At 39.7% G+C, this 20,232-nt stretch overlaps 1 protein-coding gene across 10 annotated transcripts in view; it reads right to left on the reverse strand.

The window, feature by feature from the left end:
• The window catches only part of LOC136424387 (oxysterol-binding protein-related protein 1-like), a 207,010-nt gene that overhangs the window by 148,129 nt on the left and 38,649 nt on the right, over nucleotides 1-20,232 (reverse strand). For all 10 annotated transcript variants that reach the window (XM_066412975.1, XM_066412973.1, XM_066412974.1 and 7 more), the window contains one exon: nucleotides 4,318-4,396. In XM_066412975.1, coding sequence (XP_066269072.1) covers nucleotides 4,318-4,396 — 79 coding nt within the window. The remainder of the gene's footprint in view (nucleotides 1-4,317; nucleotides 4,397-20,232) is intronic.

A 20,232-nucleotide genomic window follows, 5' to 3' on the forward strand; every position in this document is an offset into this window, starting at 1 on the left:
TGATGTTGCGTTGAATTTGTTCTTGAGTTGGATTATTGGTTTACGTTTTTCATTGTGTTTTGAGTTCCCTTCATGAAATGAAATTTTTGTTACAGTAGTTGTTTGCCTTGAAAGACTGATTTTTTTCATTTATACCTGAGTTAGAAATGGGAAGAACTAGTGATATTGTGTTGAATTTTGAATTTGAGTTGGATTGGTTTTTGGATTGGTTTATTCTTTTCTTTGTTTGAGTTTCCTTCATCTGTTCAAGTTTGCAATGGTTTATCTTCTTAATGAGTGAAGTGAAGTTGGATTATCGGAATGACTGAGGTTGAGTTTATGGGTGCGGCTTTCCCATGAAAATATCAAAGTCATGTATGGTAAGCTGAGCAAAGGGAAACAAATTTGTTCTGAACAACAGATTCGACATAAATAACAGCTTAGAGCAAAACCATTCCTTGTTCAATTGGTTGTCCCCAAAGTTATGGCTGAAAGCATGTTAAGATACACAGAAACAAGGCTTCATAAAAGTAAACCCAAACTTCAATCTTAAAAATTCTTCTCTACTGGAAAGTCACAACTCACAAGGGTCTAGCTGATAACCATGCAAAGAAAACAGAGGGTTGTACAGCTCAAACTCCGAGGAAACCTGCCAGTTTGAAAGAAACCCAACCTTTGAACCCAGATTTCTGATGTATCCATCCGCATGACACAACAACTCATATATACCCTTACGCCAACTAAAATGGCAAACCAAACAAATTTCAACCAAAATGGGAAAGCTGAGACCATACCTGTTCCTTCTAACCCAAAAAGTCTCCAGATTGGTGAAAAAATTTCCAGGCAAAGAAAGGTTTTAAAGATTTGAAGTAGGGACTATAATAAAGGCATTCAAATTTTCTGCACTCTACTGCGCAATGCAACTTAGGGGTCAGCTCTTTAGGCATCCATGAGGCCTTTAACGTGAGATCAACAGGCAGCATATTTCTCAGTTTTTAATGAGACCACTGTAACACGTGTAGCTTATTAGCACCAGTAACTGCTTAAAGGAAAGCTACACAAAAAATTGAAAATCCTTCTATGCTATGCTTTATATATTCCAAAGTCAAATTCTTACTTCAAATTGTTTCACATAAGTCCTTTATATGTCTGGGATTTTCCACAGTTTGCAACTTATGCCGTGCTGACGCCTTCTCACCTGATAATTGAATTATATGACGTCAGTGTTTCAATTTTTTCACCTGATGATTGCATCATATGACGTCAGTGTTCTAAACTTCAATCATCAGGTGAAAAATTTGAAACACTGACGTCATATAATTCAATTATTAGGCGAGAAGGCGTCAGCACGGCATAAGTTGCAAACTGTCGAAAATCCCAGAACTATGACGGACTTATGTGAAACAACTTGAAGCAAGAACTTGACTTTGGAATATATTAAGCATAGCATAGAAGGATTTTCAATTTTTTGTGTAGCTTTCCTTTAACATGTTAGACTAACACGCATGCGTATATGACAGCATGAGAAGCCCAAGAGAGAACATCGGCAGACAAAGATGTCTGTGCAGAGACCTGAAGAATAAACAGCTTGAAAGTGCATACTGGCCTGGCTTCATCCTGATAGATTCCTACCAAGAGGTAGAAGGACGGTCCGAGAACAGATAGGACGTGTCACAACCACCATATTCATAAGCATTATAGATAGTGTTTCTTCTAACTAAAGAAATTGAACTATTGTCCTCTCGTATTCATCAAAAAAGTCAGGTGAAGGGGATGGGAGCAAGCTAAGTAAAAAAATGAATTGTGTCAAAATAAGTGTTTTAAGTGACATAACACAATAAACTCTGGAACCAGTAACCACAAGTTGCACGGAAGCGTCATGCATGACGTATTTCATATGTAATTCGACACTTCGTAGTTCATCATGTTTTTTTAACTTACACGATAGCTAGTATCTTTTAAAAGTAGCTGACGTTAAACCTTTCTTTGATATTCCATGGTGATTTGAGGTTTGAACTCTTACCAGTTTTAGGTAGGTTTGATACAACCTAATGACCCCCACGCCGCAGATTAATTTTTGCACGGCAAAACATAATGGCCATGCGTTTATCAGGTGAACGCCACGTGCCACGCATGTTGGGGAAATTCACAGATCAATATTGTTTTCTTCCATAACGTCAAGCAAGTTGCGGGACAAGCATAGTGATTTTACTATCATTTGTCTGTAGACTACTTTGGACAGTTACTGTGCATTTTTTCTGGTCTATGTTCTAGAATAGCGCTAGAAGGGAAAAGACTGAAGTGGACGATAATAGGTAAGCCTAGCACAATTCTACATCATATACATCAGCTCGCACGGCGTTAAACAGGAGGAGAAATACTTACAGACCATGCATTTTCTTTTTAGAAGAGCTGATATTTCTACCCATGGGTTTAACATTTGGCTCTGTCCGCGCAGTTTTAAGATAAATACGTTTTGAATAAATCGGATGTTAATTGGTCATGTTAGCTGTTTTTTAAAATCTTTTGAAGTGTGAAAGGTGTCCAAATCAAAACTGGGTATCTAATGCCTTTTGCAGTCTGTCGATCTCACGTTAAAGAGAGAGTTCTGTGTCCTTGTTTTCCACGAAGTAAATTTGATTATGTGCCCAAGAACAGAACACTTAAATGACTCCCACACAAGGTGTGGATTTGCAGAATTCACGTTAAAATGAAGAAAAAAACTCTTATTGTTTAACAGATCTTGGTTCAGTCAACAGAAACCCTGACCACGAGGTATTGTAGAAGTAGTTACAGTTAGACCAATGAGGGAGTAGTCGGAGGAAATTAATGAAAACGAAATCAAGAAATAATCCATTCTACTGGCTTGGCCCCTATTTGGCTATTTATACCATAGGTATGCACGTAACATACCGGGGGTACTGTGTTTTTAATGTTTCTTTGTCCTTCTCCTCCTCCTGTAAAATCTTCAAAGCGATTCATCTCGGTCGTCCTTGGGCCAAATGAGCTGAACTTTGGCATGCAGGTAGAGTAAGTCCATATCCCCAGTATATTCGTTTGCGTGATTGGTCAACTCGATCGGGTGCAACCAATGAGGAAGTCCCTTTTAAACCTGGTTATACAGTCTTGGTTACGCTTCCAACTAGCTCCAATCTCCTGAGGGGGTGGACGAAATCTAGCAACAACTTCTATGTTTGACTTTAAATATACATATTGGTTCATTTCTTTTTGAAAGCTTTTGATGCGGGGGGATTTCGCTTTCTTAATGATATTTTAGATTTTTAAAAAAAGACTTCTTGCTTATGTGAACTTCACCTCCAAATTTGGAGATGTGTGTTCAGAATTCCAATTCTATATAGCCATACCAGCCAATTGGAAATCCTCTTTAAGGCAGGCATCTACCGATCTACAGGTTTTTCCACCAATTTGTAAAGCAATGGCTTGTTTATTTGTTTTTGCTAAGAGTACACCAAGAGTACACAAAGGCTCATCTCCCTACAAGTGGTTGTGTAATCTTTTTGTCAGCAATTTTTTTGTAATCGTGGTATCACTGGTAAGTACTGTATGACATTGTGTTGCAGTATGAAATAAGCATGAGAAATTTGCAGTGTGTCCAACAGAAATTTGTGAAAACTTTGCACAATTTGAGTCGGTTCCGAAGAAGTGTTTGCTGCGTAATGCAAAATTTTCTGGACTACCACACTATCACTCACTCACCAGATTGTGGAAATTCTTCCGCAGAAGAAATCTTTCGCAAGGTTGTAGTTGTTCACAATGTGAAATTTGCATGATACAAAAATGTACTTGTTGGTCCATTCGCCGCTAGAAGAGTCCATGATTGTATGCGGGGAATATTTGTTAAAATACAATTCTGGACTTGGGTGATTATGAAAACCATTTTTTTGTGGATGTGGGGAGGGAAATGGATGAAATATGTTGTATTTCAGGCTCCGTATTTGCTTTCGCAAATATTACCTTAAGTTTCTAGTGTTCACACTCTGTTTCTAGAGTCTGTCTCTTCATGGCTGATGTCAGACCTCCATGAAGCAAAAGCAAACTCCATGTAGGTGGTGGTGCCCTAGGATGCCAGCTTCATGGATGAAGAAAGGTAGACATTGACGAGGTAATCCTCTCATGCTGTTGTCAGCTCGCAATCCTTGACGACATTATCTACCCAACTGCATTGACACTATGTTGCTACTGACAGGGGGGACCCCATGAAGGTGTCATCATCCTCCAAGGACCCCAGACCTGGCGAATGTATGGGGTCAACTTGAAGGAACTCCAGTCTGTAAATTATGTCATATTTGGCAGTATAGTAATGATAGCCTTACTTACCTTGCATACTAGTAGACTCCATCGCTGCTGTCATGTCTGAAATCTGCTTCTCCAGGATCCGTTGATGGGCATGAGCAGTCTGGGAGATGGACACAAATAAGAAATGAGTCTGATCACAGGATGAGCAGAATATATATATATATTATACAGTACTGTGTTTATTAAATTACTGATATTGTAAGCAGTTGAAACAATCAAATTTTATGACTTCCAACCAAGGGGAAGGGGAAAACCCTGTATAGGTACTCGTACCCGTATAGGTACCCATAAAGGTATACCGGTATACCCCATTTGGGGCCCCAACAAGCCAGGAAACACGCTATGACGGCCGCCATATGGGGCACCCTGAACGGCTGTTTTTTAGGGTCTCCACATTGAGACTATACTCAGTCAGAAAATAGCTGAACAATCATATTTTACGATCTTTTGATTTCTATGAAGGACGGAGGTTTAGAAAATACGGAATTTGCGAGTTCGTACGGAGCGCCTGTCACAACGTGCGAGCACCGATCTCGGAGACCTTTCAACTAAACCCGTTCTGAAAAGAAATAGAAAAAACACTCAAACTATCAACCTTTCCGCTTTTCATTATCTTCAGGTGCAATACTCATCATCTGTTTGGCTGGAGCTGCCAGTACATGTAAACCTGCGTAAAACCTACAGGAAACGCCATTCTCGATGCACGGAAGGTCCGCCATGACACATGTGCGAACTAGCCGCTTAGACGGAAAGTAACCACTTATTGCGACACAAACATTACGGCCATTCGGCGTGATTTGTCTGAATATGCCGTGCTCGGTCTCTGTCTTTAGTGTAAGGCGTTTCCTGTAGGTTTTCCGTATTAAACCTTTTCAGAACGGGTTTAGTTGAAAGGTCTCCGAGAACAGTGCTCGCACGTTCTGACAATCGCTCCGTACGAACTAAGCAACTTTGCAAATTCCGTATATTCGAAACCTCTGTCCTTCACAGATATCAAAAGATCGTAAAATATGATTGTTCAGCTATTTTCTGACCGAGTATAGTCAACTGTTTGTGTCTTATATCAATGTGGAGACCGTTAAAAACAGCCGTTCTGGGTGCCCCATATGGAGGCCGTCATAGCGTGTTTCCTGGCTTGTTGGGGCCCCAAATGGGGTATACGGGTATACCTATACGGGTACGGGTACCCATACAGGGTTTTCCCCTTACCCTCCAACCAATTCCAAGTTTTGCAATAAGGAAATTTGTTACATGAGTTCATATTTAGCACTATGATAAACTTCCTTAGGAACAAACTTAAAATACAACCTGCATGACAATTCATGGAGGTACCAAAGGTATATGTCGACATGAAGTTTAGGTTTCAAATTTAAGTACCAACTCATGATGAACTGCACACTCAAAAAGACAAAAATAGATTCACTATTTGTACATGGTAGAGGATTTCATTTTAATAGTCAGAAATATGTGAGCATACATGTACATGATGTCCTGCGATGATGACAATGAACCTCACAATGCATCATGATCTCAGATTTGAACTCCGACCAAGAACCTTAAAGGGCATTATTTATTACTCCAGGTTTGTGTCGTTTTACACAAACAATTTTCCATTATCTTCCGTTTCCAAAGGCTCTCAATGACTCAGAACGTAAAAGTAATGTATACCAGAATGCTTTATAGCATAATGATTACAAAGTGTCTCATATTTTTAGGAATGAGGAAATTTGGTGGCGTGTTTTACACACGACGTCAGGGGGAGGGCTTAATATTTGTGTATCCGAAAGTTTCTCTAGTTCGAGCCGTGGCAGGGCTTCCAATTGTTGAATGATGAAGTGGTTTTGAATTTAGTTGTGCTGTCAAACGTTCACCAATTAGGCAGTTGGTGCGATTTTATGGTAATTTGTACTACCACCCAATGTTGACTATTTATCAGTTGACTAACCTCCCAGTTCTATTTACCTCCCAGAATACTTGCAACTGCTATTCAAGAAGCTTTCACAGGAGATATCTTCAACACAAAGGCACATTATCCCCATTACACATTGCACAATGTGCTGCAAGAAGCATTTACTTTATCTGATACATGTTTGTTCATATTAACCAGCATCTGAATTGACAGGTTCAAACTGCAGCTTTACTGCATACTGATGACAGATATTTAGGGAAAGGGTAATGGATTAAAGGTCTCTGGTGACGGATTAAGGGTTATGCTGACGGATTAAGGTCTCTGGTGACGGATTAAGCTGACAGATTAGGGCAAGGGTAACGGATTAAGGTCTCTGGTGAGGGATTAAGGGTTATACTGACGGATTAAGGGCTATGGTGAGGGATCAAGAATCATGGCGATGGATTAAGGGCTATGGTGACGGATTGAGGGCAACAGTGAGGGATTTAAAGGCTTTCGTGACAGATTATTGTTATGTTATTGTCAAAAAGCCAATTTAACCAGGGAGGAAACCTTAAGGGTTATGGTGACGGACTAAGGGTAAGGATGACGGATTAGGGGAAAGGGTGACGGATTAAGGGTTATGCTGATGGATTAAGGTTTATGGTGATGGATCAACGACAAAAGTGATGGATTAAGGGCTATGGTGAAGGATTAAGGGCTATGGTGACGGATTAACGGCTATGGCGATGGATTAAAGGCAATGGTGAGGGATTACGGGCTTTCGTGACGGACTAAGGCTTATGGGGACAGATTTAAGTGCATAAGACACCAATGAGATCAATATTAAGTCCTGAAATTACATAAACCATAATACTATTGCTAAATAACATTCTTTTGTTAGACATCTTCACAAATTATTCACACTTCGGATGTAATTGAACATCGAACCATCAAAACATCATACCTCCAGCTTTTCATTCTTCCCACCAGGTAATTACATTAATCAGTGACTTGCCCACTCATGACGTCACAACAAACATGGCAGCCGATTTGGAACTTTGCACTGTGGCTCGCAAAAACATTATTTTTACAAGCAAACAAAATAGATATTGTTATGTCCTTTAATTGAATGTTATCACGATAATTAAGCACTGTTTGCTCATCAAATAATGTTTTTCACAAGCCGTGTTCATTGTGATGTCATGAGTGGGCATTAGTCACTGATTAATATAATCACCTGGTGAGAAGATCAGATAAGAATAAAGAGCTGGATCCATGGAAGTATGGTTTCTGATGGTTCAATGTTAAATAACATCAGAAGGGTGTGTATTTGTTTTGAATTAAACGTTTAACGGGGGTTGCCCGAACTTAGGACGCGCCCTAACTTAGGACGGACTTTTTAGTGATCTTGTTATGCATAAGTACGCCGTGTTTGTGTCCACTGACTAGTAGACGGAGTATTGTTGATGTAAGCGGTGTCGTTTTTTCGCAATGATTTCGTAAGTCGGGCCGCATTCAATACGTACGTCGGGCCGCGTAGTTGCCTATTTCCCGTGGAAACATGAGCTGGGATGCGCTAGATATAGCCCTTCTCACATGACGCTAGATGTGCACACAGTCAAAATTTTCCGGTCAAAAGAAAGCTAGAATATAGCAGACTTCAAGCCTTATTTACATTTCCCTAACTTCATCACCAACTTCCGAAGAGAGCAAAATTACCAAAGCGTACTAAGTTAGGCACACTATCTGGCGTAGCACTAAATCAGGAGGTACATTCGTGAAAACGTCTCACAGCGTTTGCCGCTTGTAACTCGGAGCGTGAAGGGCCCATGAAGACTATGAATACATTTCTTGTCCATGTATGCTCTTTAGATGAATGTGTTCAAAATTCATTCATTAAAACATGACCATTCTCTGGCAACCAGCAATGGAGCGCCGTGAGTTCGAGCGCGTAAAAAAACGTCCTATGTTTGGGCGACTCCCGTTATATTCCTTGAATGATGCTATCAGATAATAAGAAAATGTTGTATTTTGGTGTCTTATGCACTATAAGGGCAAGGATGATGGATGAAGGGCAAGGGTGACGGATGAAGGGTTATGGTGACTTATTAAGGGTAAGGATGACGGACTAAGGGAAAGAGTGTAAGGCTGACGGACTTAGGGCAAGGGTGACGGACTAAGGGCAAGGGTGATGGATTAAGGGCTATGGTGACGGATTAAGGGTCATAGTGATGGATTAAGGGCTATGGTGATGGATTATTTCATTTCACAAACGCAAACGACAGCTTTTTCAAAAGCACTTCTTTCACCTAACTAGGGGTGGGTACCAGTACCATGTACTGTTACAAAACCGTTCTTTCTTGCTGGACCGGTTTGAAAAAAAAGGTCCAGAAAAAAATTGGTGGATCGGCTTGTGGACCACAATTATAGTAATAATGGTGCCGCTGAATAGAGGGTCACTGTGTAGCAGCAGCTCGTGCCACACAATATGCGACCTGTACATAGCAGTCACACAACTGTCACATACAAAAGAAATAAGTAATACGATCTTGTCAGGCAATACCCATCAATCTGCCAAGATGGCGTTGGACCAGGACAGACAGTCGTCGAACATGACGGGCTGCACTTAGCTACACCCCCGAAAAAGGCACTTTCCAGCTGTAGCGGGGCCTTTACCGCATCTCTCGAAATGCAGGGCTGTGCACGTCCGGCGTCGCGCGCGGCTGCCGAAATTTACCTCCTAATTTCTTCAGTAACAAACAGGCTTTCAACAGTTTGATGCTTGAGATCAGTTGGGCTGAACAAAGAGGTTAAGGGAGCATGTAAAGTTCCCATTTATGTAAATTAGACGTACATATGTAAATTGACATACTTATTGCCCAGCCTAATATGTACTGTAAGTAGTGTGTGTGTACTGCAAATAAGATATATAGGAGAAAGCAGGAGAAAGCGAGAGAATGTAGGAGAATGTAGGAAAATATACTTTTAGGAGAAAGCAGGATAATACAGGAGAATGCAGGAGAATATAGAACACCCTCCACTTTAAGTTTGGAATTCCACTTTTCCCATTTTGACAAGTGCTTATATTTTCAATATAAAAGCATTTAATTTGAAAATGTTTACATATAGTTGATGAGTATGATGTACAGTTATGATTGATAACAATAACTTTCATGAATATTCATTTTGAAAATTTTCTTCCTGCAGGAATTCCTGCAGAATCTGCAGGAATTCCTGCAGGAAGAATTTGTCCAGCAGGAATTTCTGCAGGAAGATATTTTTCCTGCAGGAATCCCTGCAGGAGTCCCTGCAGGAAGAAGTTAAATTCCTGCAGGAAAACATCTTTCCTGCAGGAATTCCTGCAGAAATTGCCTTATATCTACAGCAATGTCAGTAGAATATGAGTCATATTGTGCAGTTTTGTTTTACAACTGTTAGGCCAGAACAATGGCGGCCACAACAATGAAAATTGCAATGAAAGGTACCTTTTGATCAATCGTTTTCCATGATATATTTTATGATACACAATTGTCTATTTATTCAACTTTGTTTTGTGAAGCTTGCATGCATGTACTCTAACTGTTACAATTGTTTTTAAAGAAGACATCTTTAAAAACACCTACTTTTTAACTCAAGTTTACCTGCATTGAATTACAATTATAGTCATTAATCATAAGATAATCATCAACTTCTGGCTACCAAGATCTATAATGGCTTACAATTGCTGATTGTGGCTTTCCTTATTACACAATACAGTTAAATCATTAAACCTCTTATGTCATCAAGGTCTATTTAAACTGAGGGAAGAAGGTTGATTACAGATTATTGATTGTTATTGATTTTGTTGAAGATAGAGCCAGTGGTCAGAATGTGTAAGAATGGCACGTAATGGTCGTAGGATGTTATACTGCGACAAGAAGGTTTATTTGTAACTCTTTTTATCACCAGGGTGTGATAATCACCTCCCCTCCCTTTTCTCACCCATCTTTAAAGAGGCCATGATCTCCATGTTCGTTGTATCCAGATGTTAGCCAGCAGCCACAATGCATGCACTGATAATGTAATTCAGGTCATCAGAAAAGATAAAAGATAGTTTCATCAGGTGATAAGTAGTTTACAATCTCACATGTCCCTCTCAGACCACAATCCTTAAGGTTTTGAACTGACTGACCTAACCTACTTCTAGTAAATGACCTAACCTGCTACTAGTAAATATTGTAGTAATATTGCAGTACCCTTGGGATAGTTTTTCAGCAACCCTTTCTTATCTTTACCTCTTTTATAGCAAAGAGTACTTTACTAAGTACTTTAAGATTTACTTCTTTCGAGGCTACCCCAGGCCTGTTTAAGTGACTAGCAGGTCACTAGACTCAGGTATTGAAATGCAAAAGCACAAAAGAGCAACAAAATAACCCTGTATATTGAAAAATTACTTCAAAGTTACACTTAAAGTGTGTTAATTGTTATATTTGCCCACCACATGCTAGACACTTGTCCTCAATAGATTTGGGCCCCTCTTGTACTATATCACACCTACAACAGCCAATTTCACACATTGGTGGTAAAGTATTATGCATGCATCCATTGTTTTTGGCTAATGTTTTGGCTTTAATATTGGCTTTCTGTTTTGTCAGCTTTTGTTTTTGTCCACCAGGCAATTTGAAAATAGAGTGTGAGCTGATGCATGCCTGAATGTTCAACAACCAAGAATATATCAACGAGGTTAAATTAGGATTTTAACCTATTCTGACCTCCTTGAATATATCTATGATACAAATATTGCATTTTTTAAAATACACTTCTATCAAGCAGAGTTCAAAAGTACCTGACCTTGCATCAAGCACCTTGCATCAAGGCATGCATGATTGAAGTTTTAGAAATACCCAAATCTCAGACCAATAGCCTATATAAGGGTTGATGGTCTCTAACAAAGTCTTTTTTTGTCATCTCTTTACAAAATTGAATCTACCTCATCACAGTGAGCCAGCAATTGTCACATGATGACATAGACTTGAAATTTGATAGAATACCAAACACATGAAGATGTTAAGATTGACATATGAATTAAAACATCTGGCAAAAGTTTGTTCCAGAGAATATTTCCAATTACAAGGGGTATTCTCCTTTTTCAATGAGTCATTCTCCTTTTTCAGTAATTATTCGTTCCTTTCATATGCGGGTCAAACTAGGTCAGCTATTGTCCGGCCAATTATCAAGTTCTTGGTTGGGCTGCTGACTGAGCATGCATCATGGTCTTGGCTTTTTGTGTGCTTTTGGCTTCGGGCTGTTGTAAAATTAAAGCCTAAGCAGAGGTTAGGGGTGGCCGCAACTTTTTACGTCCCCCTAATTTCACAAAATCGCGGCCACCACTTTAGCCCACCGACAAAACCTCTACTTGTAGAACAGTACTAGGGAGGATTCATGGTCCAATGAAATCCCGGCTGATCAGAATACTTAACAATTTGAAAGTTCTTCCCCACATCTGCCTGGAGATTATGATACTATTGATAGCCCCGGCCCAGCTGAAAGGACAAGTCTAGTAAAGTCAAGGCCTTAAGTTTACTTTAAGGTACTTTTAATTGGTTGGGGCTATCGTAATCTCCGATTATAGTTGTATATAGAAACTCGAGGTCAATATTTTTTAGCCTCTTTGTCTTTGGTATCAGCAAGGAGGTGTGTAAGCTGAGCAGGTCTATATTTAAGTGCAGAAACCTGAAAATTCACTTCTGGGATGCCAAGGAGGTCTAGATATCCATGGGGATACTTATCTGTATTCATATTGGGTAAACCTAAAATGGGTAAACCGAGGAAGTTGTATTCTATTTATTTGAATAAACTTGGATAAATCCAATATTTTGTGAGAACTCTGAAGTGTAGGCCCATGTTCGAAATCGGAAAAATCAACGCTCAAAATGTTAACGCTTGCACTCTTAGAAGTCTGCGAAGGAAGCTAGATAAAAATAATAACAAACTTTAAGGAGGTTCCATACCTAGGAGAGATTAGCCTCTACCAGTCTCTGCGCGATTGCTGGGAAAATAATAGAAATGGGCCAAATAGAGTGAATAGTATACCACGGGTCACAGTCCGCTATACAGTGAAGCCACGTGTTAAGGTCCGTAGATCGCCTATTGAGCTTCACTGCATAGCGGACTACCCCTGGCATACTATTCACTCTATTTGGCCCATTTCTACTATTTTCCCAGCAATCGCACGGAGACTGGTAGAGGCTAGGAGACATCACAGGAGTGAGGAGAGATCTCCTTTCAGTTTCAGGGATGCCTGTAGTCACTGGCTTTGAACGCCTTGATTCGTGTCAAGGTGTGAATTGCCCTTATTAACATTATAGGAGGCAACAACAATCAGGCACCTGGAAGATAGAATCTCCTTGGCTGTCATGGATGCAGTCGGGAGGTGTTTGTGTGTGCTGCCTGGTTTTAAAGGGGCCCGGCAGATGTTGTGAGTTACATGTACAGGGGCGAGGGGGTTCAATTGATTCTAAACCTCCTTGTACTGTACCAACCAGTACCTCCAGATCCTTGTTCACGAGACCCCAATTTCACATCCCTTCCGAATATTCTTGATGGCAGGGAGCTGATCTATAGGGTCTGGCCCATTGGTATGTCAAACAAGAATAGAAAATGAATAACAATTCTGAAGACACAGTAAAGGCTTTAATACACCTCATAACAGTATAATGAATAGTTTAAAACCACCTCAAGGGGCAGCTTGGAACAAGCTGGCTTGACTGGTGTCATCTATTAAAATCTGGCTTGGAGTGTTCACGCTCACAAATTAATTTGACTTTGCTTAGTACTGGGCGCTTTTGCAGAGCAAACACTACTGAAGTGCCCAAAAGATCACTGGTCAGGTCAGTCTGACTTGTCAGCCCCTGATGTACACATGGGGTCTACCAACTCTACGCTTGACTTTAAAAAGTACAAAATAGCCAGTCTCTTCAGGACTTGACTTTGTGGAGACGATAGATAAGACACGAAGGTGTGGCTGCACATGAAAAGTAAATGCCATTTTCAAATAAGGAGGAAAATATCCTTGCATCAACTACACAACATTTAATACATGTACTAGTGTCTAGAGTACTGTGAATGCATTTAAGTTTATGTGGTTTTAATTTCACGGTGGGGAGAAAATGGAGTGTTCACTGGTATTTTAAGTTCACGTTTGAGACAATAATAGACAAGTGGGTAGAAGGGAAAAAAAAAATCTCGGCCTGGCTACTACTGACCAAGGAGGTTGTTACTGACCGTAATTTTTCCCTTTTTTGTGAAGGGAAGGCCATCCCTAGCCCTCTAACCAAACCTCTGCTTGGACCCCAGATCCAAGTCAAGGCACACAAACTACCATGCAAGGTCATGCTCATCAGCCTGAGTGTCATCCTGTTTCAGTTCCAGGCTCCAACCAAGGAGGTTTTATATAAAACCTCCTTGCTCTAACTGAAACAGGATGACACTCAGGCTAGCTCAGCAGCCCCTTCAATACGCCCTGTCCCTGTGTGATCTGTTCAACCAAGGACTTGATAATTGGACAGCATTTGTAAGACAATGGCTGACCTAGTTCGAACCCGCATATCAATGGAGCGAATAATTACTAAGAATTTCCATCAGGAGGAATGGATCCTTGTTTGTCTATATGGTAGGATTTTGAACCTGGAGAGGATATATTGTCAGGAAAACTTTCTATTCATATGAGTCATAACATCTCATATGTTTGGCATTCTATCATATTTCAACTCAAATGTATTATGATACTAATTATCTAGTCTTTTGAGATATGTATCTTGGTAGCCAGAAGCAATGATTATGCAATGATTGTTATGATTCAATACATATGCCAGGGTTTTTAAGGGTGTCTTCTTTGAAAACTCCTGTTACAGTACATGCATGCATGCAAGATTCACGACATAAAATTGAATATAGATGATCATATGATGTTGAGAGATGTTGTGAGTATGTACAAAGCGAATGATAAACAAAAAGGCACGGTGACCCTTGAGTGTCTGTTGATGAACCCAAGGACATTATATCTTCTAAATAATGCCTTGCCTTGATGAACCATATACAGAAACAAACAATTTTCTAAAACAAGATTCTTTCAAATGAATGGGTCTGAGAAACCATGGATGACTAGCATAACTTAATGCAAAATATAAAGGACTCAAATCCTACAGACATTGCTAATAACTAGATACATGCATGTATAAGGTACTTCCTGCAGGAATGCCTGCAGGAAAGATGTTTTCCTGCAGGAATTTAACTTCTTCCTGCAGGGACTCCTGCAGGGATTCCTGCTGGAAAAATGTCTTCCTGCAGAAATTCCTGCAGGACAAAATCTTCCTGCAGGAATTCCTGCAGATTCTGCAGGAATTCCTGCAGGAAGAAAATTTTCAAAATGAATATTCATGAAAGTTATTGTTATCAATCATAACTGTACGTCATACTCATCAACTATATGTGAACATTTTCAAATTAAATGCTTTTATATTGAAAATATAAGCACTTGTCAAAATGGGAAAAGTGGAATTCCAAACTTAAAGTGGAGGGTGTTATAGGATACTAGGAGAATACAAGAGAAAGTGGGAGAATATACATGTAACGTAACATGACCTATTTACGTGCAGGAGCAGTTTACGTCCAGTTTGGGTCATGTCCACATGTCGCGGTGTATTATGCCAAAGCCTCTTCTTATGAGCAACAAAGAACGTCATAAGTTAGTATGATCTTTAGCCATCTCTCTCTTTTATACAAAACAATGAAAAAGATTTACGTCCAGCTTCATGCATGACGTATTTCATATGTAATTCGATACCGCGTACTTCATCATGTTTTTCTAACTTACATGATAGGTAGTATCTTTTAAACATAGCTGACGTTAAACCTTTCTTCGACTATCCAAAGTGATTCGAGGTTTGAAACTCTTGCCAGTTTTAGGAAGGTTTGATACAACCTAGCGACCCCCGCTCAGATGATACATTTTTGCACAGCATAATATCATGGCCATGCGTTTATCACGTGAACGCCACGTGCTGCTGATGTCGGGGAAGTTCACAACACAAACATTGTTTTCTTCCATTGCGTCAGGCAAGCGGAGGGACAAACATAGTGACTTTACTATCATTTGTCTGTAGACTACTTTCGACAGTTAACGCTTGGAACCATTAATTCGACACCTTTACGCCAACGCACCATTGCATGATAAATCAACAAGCGGACTTAAGAGTATTTTGGTAATCATTGACTGTATCGTGTACGTTGTTTTTGCCGCAATTGCTACACATGTGTCACTCTTCAGACATATCTCGGAAAAATTAGGTCTTCAACATAGGACCCGATATGACGGCGCCTTGCGTAATCTGTTCCGAACGAACCATTAATCCGACAGTATACAACAATGTCGCTGTTTACCGATAATTTTGATAGTCAGAACAACGGTTATTTCCCGATTTCTCTGTCAACCAACGGCCACTTACATTAGTTACTACAGGCATCACATGTCGGTACGCCGCCGATGCACTCACGATACTGCGGTCAAAATAAATAGTCCTGAAAAACATCGTCCTGCGGCAGATCCGTTCTTCTGTTCCATTGCACTGTCGTGGCTATTATAAACCTTGAGGTCTAATACTTGAGCCTGCTACAGCTATCGAAATGCGAGTAACTAACGTTTGCTTGCGCTACTGCATGCCCGGTAAAACAAAATATATGCCAGGCGGAAACGGAAACTAATATTCCTAACACAGGTCATCGGCCTGTACCAAGCGAACATCACTGCGGTAGAGAGGAGTATGACTCTCCTGTGTCGCTATCGTCTTAGCCGCTGCTGGGATGTATGTTCCGGAGATATGAAAATAACACGTGTCTCTAATAAAGAATGCAAAAGCTTTACTTTTGCATTAATTGCTGCCAAAATTCAATTATTTGATAGTATAACCTTGTCATTAGCATGCTAAACCCGTAGTGAGACGGTTGGTATGGTCTTCAATACTTGTTTGCACTAGCTTACACGTGGCTCCGGACTTTTACATTTGAAAATAGGGGAAAATAGAAAGAGTAGTTAATTTGTTGACCTCGGTTACTATTTCCAATTGCTGATGATGTATAAATATACTTGTTACACATGTCTATTTAATAATCCAAGACAGGAAAGGGAAAAATAAATAAATAAATACATGATCTGCGTCGTCTGCTATTGCTCACGTGATCACCCGTATGATTCTGGGAATATTCTTTTTGACATCAGTACTTAACTCGTATTGGAATGCAATTATTAGTTTTTGCATCAACCTGCTGAATCTTAATTGGCAAGCCAATACTTAAAAGTGTCGAATTAAAAGGGTGTCGAATTAATTGTTCCTAGCGTTACTATGCATTTTTTTCTGATCTATGTTCTTCAAGCATAGCGCTAGAAGGGAAAAGACTGAAGTGGACGATATTGGTTTAGCCTAGCACAATTCTACATCATATACATCAGTATAAATACATGCTTGCACGGCGTTAAAAATGCGGAGAAAAACTTACAGACCATGCATTTTTCCTGTTAGAAGAGCTGATATTTCTGCCCATTGGTTGAACATTTGGCTCTGTCCGCGCGGTTTTAAGATAAATAACGTTTTGAATAAATCGGATGTTAATTGGTCATGTTACGTTAGGAGAATGCAAGAGAATATAGGGGAAACCGAGAGAATATAGGAGAAAGCTGGAGAATGTAGGAGAAAGCAGGAGAATATTGCAGAAAGCGGGAGACTAAAGGAGAAAGCAGGAGAATATAGGAGAATGCAGGAAAATATATTAAGGATAAAGTAGAAGAATGCAGGAGAAAGCGGGAGAAGTAGGAGAATGCAAGAGAAAGCAGGAGACTAAAGGAGAAAGCAGAATATAGGAGAAAGGAGAATGCAGGGCAATGTAGGAGAAAGTAGGAGAATGCAGGAGAAAGCGGGAGAAACGGAGAGAATATAGCGGGAGAATGTAGGAGAAAGCGGGAGATTATAGGAGAAAGAGGTGAGGCTCTTTGTTTGGTATAATCTTAGATTTTTAGCAGTTTTATGATAATGCGTGTTTTTCTATATACATGTATTCATAATTCCTTTAAAAAATTAAAACTCAAAGAAAGATATTCCATGGTATGAACCTGTCATATGAAATCAACAATTGGCCACTAACACGATATCGATGATAGTTATATCATCAGCAGCTGCTGGATGTTCTAACGAACGTTGTGGAAGATTATTTGACAGAAACTTTATATACTCTTCTTTTCAAACTTGTTAAACTTTCAGTATTATTAGAACTCTAGGAAAGGAATTACTTTGCAGTTAAAGACACAGTATCATTGGAGAGACCTCAGAGTCTTTTATTTGATGAATCTGATTTTAGTAAATTCAATGGAAGGATTGTGTTTTCTTAGATTTTATGAGATATATAGAGTATCTACTAAACTTAAGTTGAAAACATGTCAGTGTCTATTTTAGAACGCTTTGTAGATGTGTGAAATGTATTACACATTGAATTGTCATTTCATTATAGTCTTTTTGTTTGAAATGTTTGAGGATCTGCTAAGTTGAGAACATGTCAGTGACCTTTTAGAACGCTTTGTACATGTGTGTATTACATATTGAATTGTCATTCCCTGATATATGTTTGAAATGTTCAATGGAAAAAACACTTTGACAATAAAAACTTTTCCGACCTTCCGCAAAGAACGAATTCATATTTCTAAAGTTTAGTTTTCTGTTTGATTTTTAGACACAAAGTTTAAAACAAAAAAAGGAAAAAGAAAATTACAATCTTATATCTTAATATTAATATTCACCAGCTTTCTGCTATATTCTCCTGCTTTCTCCTCTATTGTCCCATTTTCTCCTATATTTCATACTTTCTTCTATATTCTACCACTTTCTCCCTTCGACTCTCCTACATTCTGCTATATTCTCCTGCTTACTTCTACATTCTCTTGCTTTCTTCTACAATCTCCTGCTTTCTCCTGTGTTCTACTGCTCTGTCCAGCATTCTCCTAATATATTCTTCCGCTATCTTCTTCTTCTTCTTCTTTGATACTGCTCAGCCCGCCTTTCGGCGGATTATTAGCAGCTGCGCCAAATGTTAGTAACAGGTGCAAACATAGGGTAGAAAGGGGGGTAGACAAGGACATGTGCTAGAACTGGACAAGTGAAACTTTTAGTGTTGTTAGTAATTACATATTTACATATATACATGTACAAGGACGGGGGGGCAGCTCAATGCAGTGAAGCCCGTCCCAGCTTACATGTAGCTTTCTCCTATAATCTCCCGCTTTCTCCTATACTCTCCAGTCCGCCCTTGCGAAAGTGGTGCTCAGTGCTGCACAGGTCTGGCATCGATGCCGGACTGACCCAGCCATGGTTCCCTTGGTAATTTGGCATCGATGCTGCCTTACTGTGATGGTCATTAATCATCATTTATCATTCTGGCTCCTCAGACTGTTACAAAGTCTGGTCTTCTTTTGCTGACAATAGATGACTCCCTACTCAATTTAAAGGTGGAGCAGAACTAATTATCGTGAAAGGAAATGGCATCGACAGGGAACACTTCTAAGTTTGGGACATATGGTTAGTTTTAGGTTACCTGGAACTGATGAATAGCTTGGTGAGCCATGTACAACTTAGTGACAATCTTACATGTACAATGTACAATCAGTGCACATGAAAGTATATATATATACATTGTACATGTAGCAGCACCAGGGACAAATTTTATACATGTGATGTGTCTAACACCTTTACCAACACTCAAACTGACTACTTTCTTCCCAGAAGAATGCCTAAATAATGGCTGTGCCCTATGGATCACATGACTGCGCCTTATATGTCACCTGATATAGCACAATGGCACAGAGGCCTGAAGGGCTGGCAAGGCTGTCTGACAAATGTCTTTCTGAAAGGACATTACATGCACATAAGGGTACAAAAGATTTTCTTGTCCGTGTTGGTTGGCATGACACTTGTTGGTCTTTCATTTGTAGATTTTTCATTCAGAAAGACATTTTGCCAATGCCTTGTCAGATCTTATCATCATGGTAGCTAACAAGCTATGACCTACATACAGGCATTAATATTATACAGTCACTTTTACTTGCAGGCTTTGCTCCAATTTTTTTTCCGTCTTCCCAATTTGATACATTGGTGGGGAGGAGAGACTATCAAATATATTCAAACAAATTATGAATCATCTCTTTTCTTATAGATTTGAAGGTCCAAATATCATATTTCTTCATCATATTAGGGGAGTTACATGTAGCTGCACCCTATAGGCTGTCCTAATTATAACACAGTGTTGTTGACATTTTCTGTAGCTTTACTGCCACAATGGAGCATGAATCTGGTTCTAAAATATAAGCCTTTTGGTATTGATACATGTTTGTACACTGAATGGTAAATGCTATATTCTTTGTCCAACATTCGACAAAACCATAGTTCCATTTCAGCTGAAAAGACTGAACAGCTGTGCACCAGTGGGTACAAGGAGGTTTCATATATCCTCTTTGGTTAATCTAAAGATGGAGCATGACCACTAGATAATTGCCGTGACAGAAAATGGCATGGATGGGGCATTACTCCAACTAATTGGTTCAAGGCTTTGCAGGGTTGACAGTTTAGGGAGGAAAACTTGGACAGCCATAATTGCTGTGAAATCACCGTGCTAGTCGGCATTGATGCCGCCTTAAAGCAGCATTAAAACTTTAGGCATCAGGTCTCCCACCGCAATTAGGCCGTTCCATTGGTTTACATGTTATATTACGCAACTTTTATGGTCGCAAAGCCAATAAAGAAACAGTTTTTTTGGAGATGTTTTGCTTTCTACTGTGAGCACACTTCTTCGTGAGGCACTGAAAAAAATGTCACAAAAATCTGACCCCGTGATCGATATCTATGGTATTCATAACTGCACTTATCCACTATGTTCGCAAGAGGCTCTCTTAGGCCGCTAGCCCCTGACCGCACCACTCAGCACGAACAACCGTGCACGTCCGACAATCGCTCGGATGCCGAAACTTT

This window comes from Branchiostoma lanceolatum, chromosome 18, assembly GCF_035083965.1.
Source record: "Branchiostoma lanceolatum isolate klBraLanc5 chromosome 18, klBraLanc5.hap2, whole genome shotgun sequence".
NCBI lineage: Eukaryota > Metazoa > Chordata > Leptocardii > Amphioxiformes > Branchiostomatidae > Branchiostoma > Branchiostoma lanceolatum.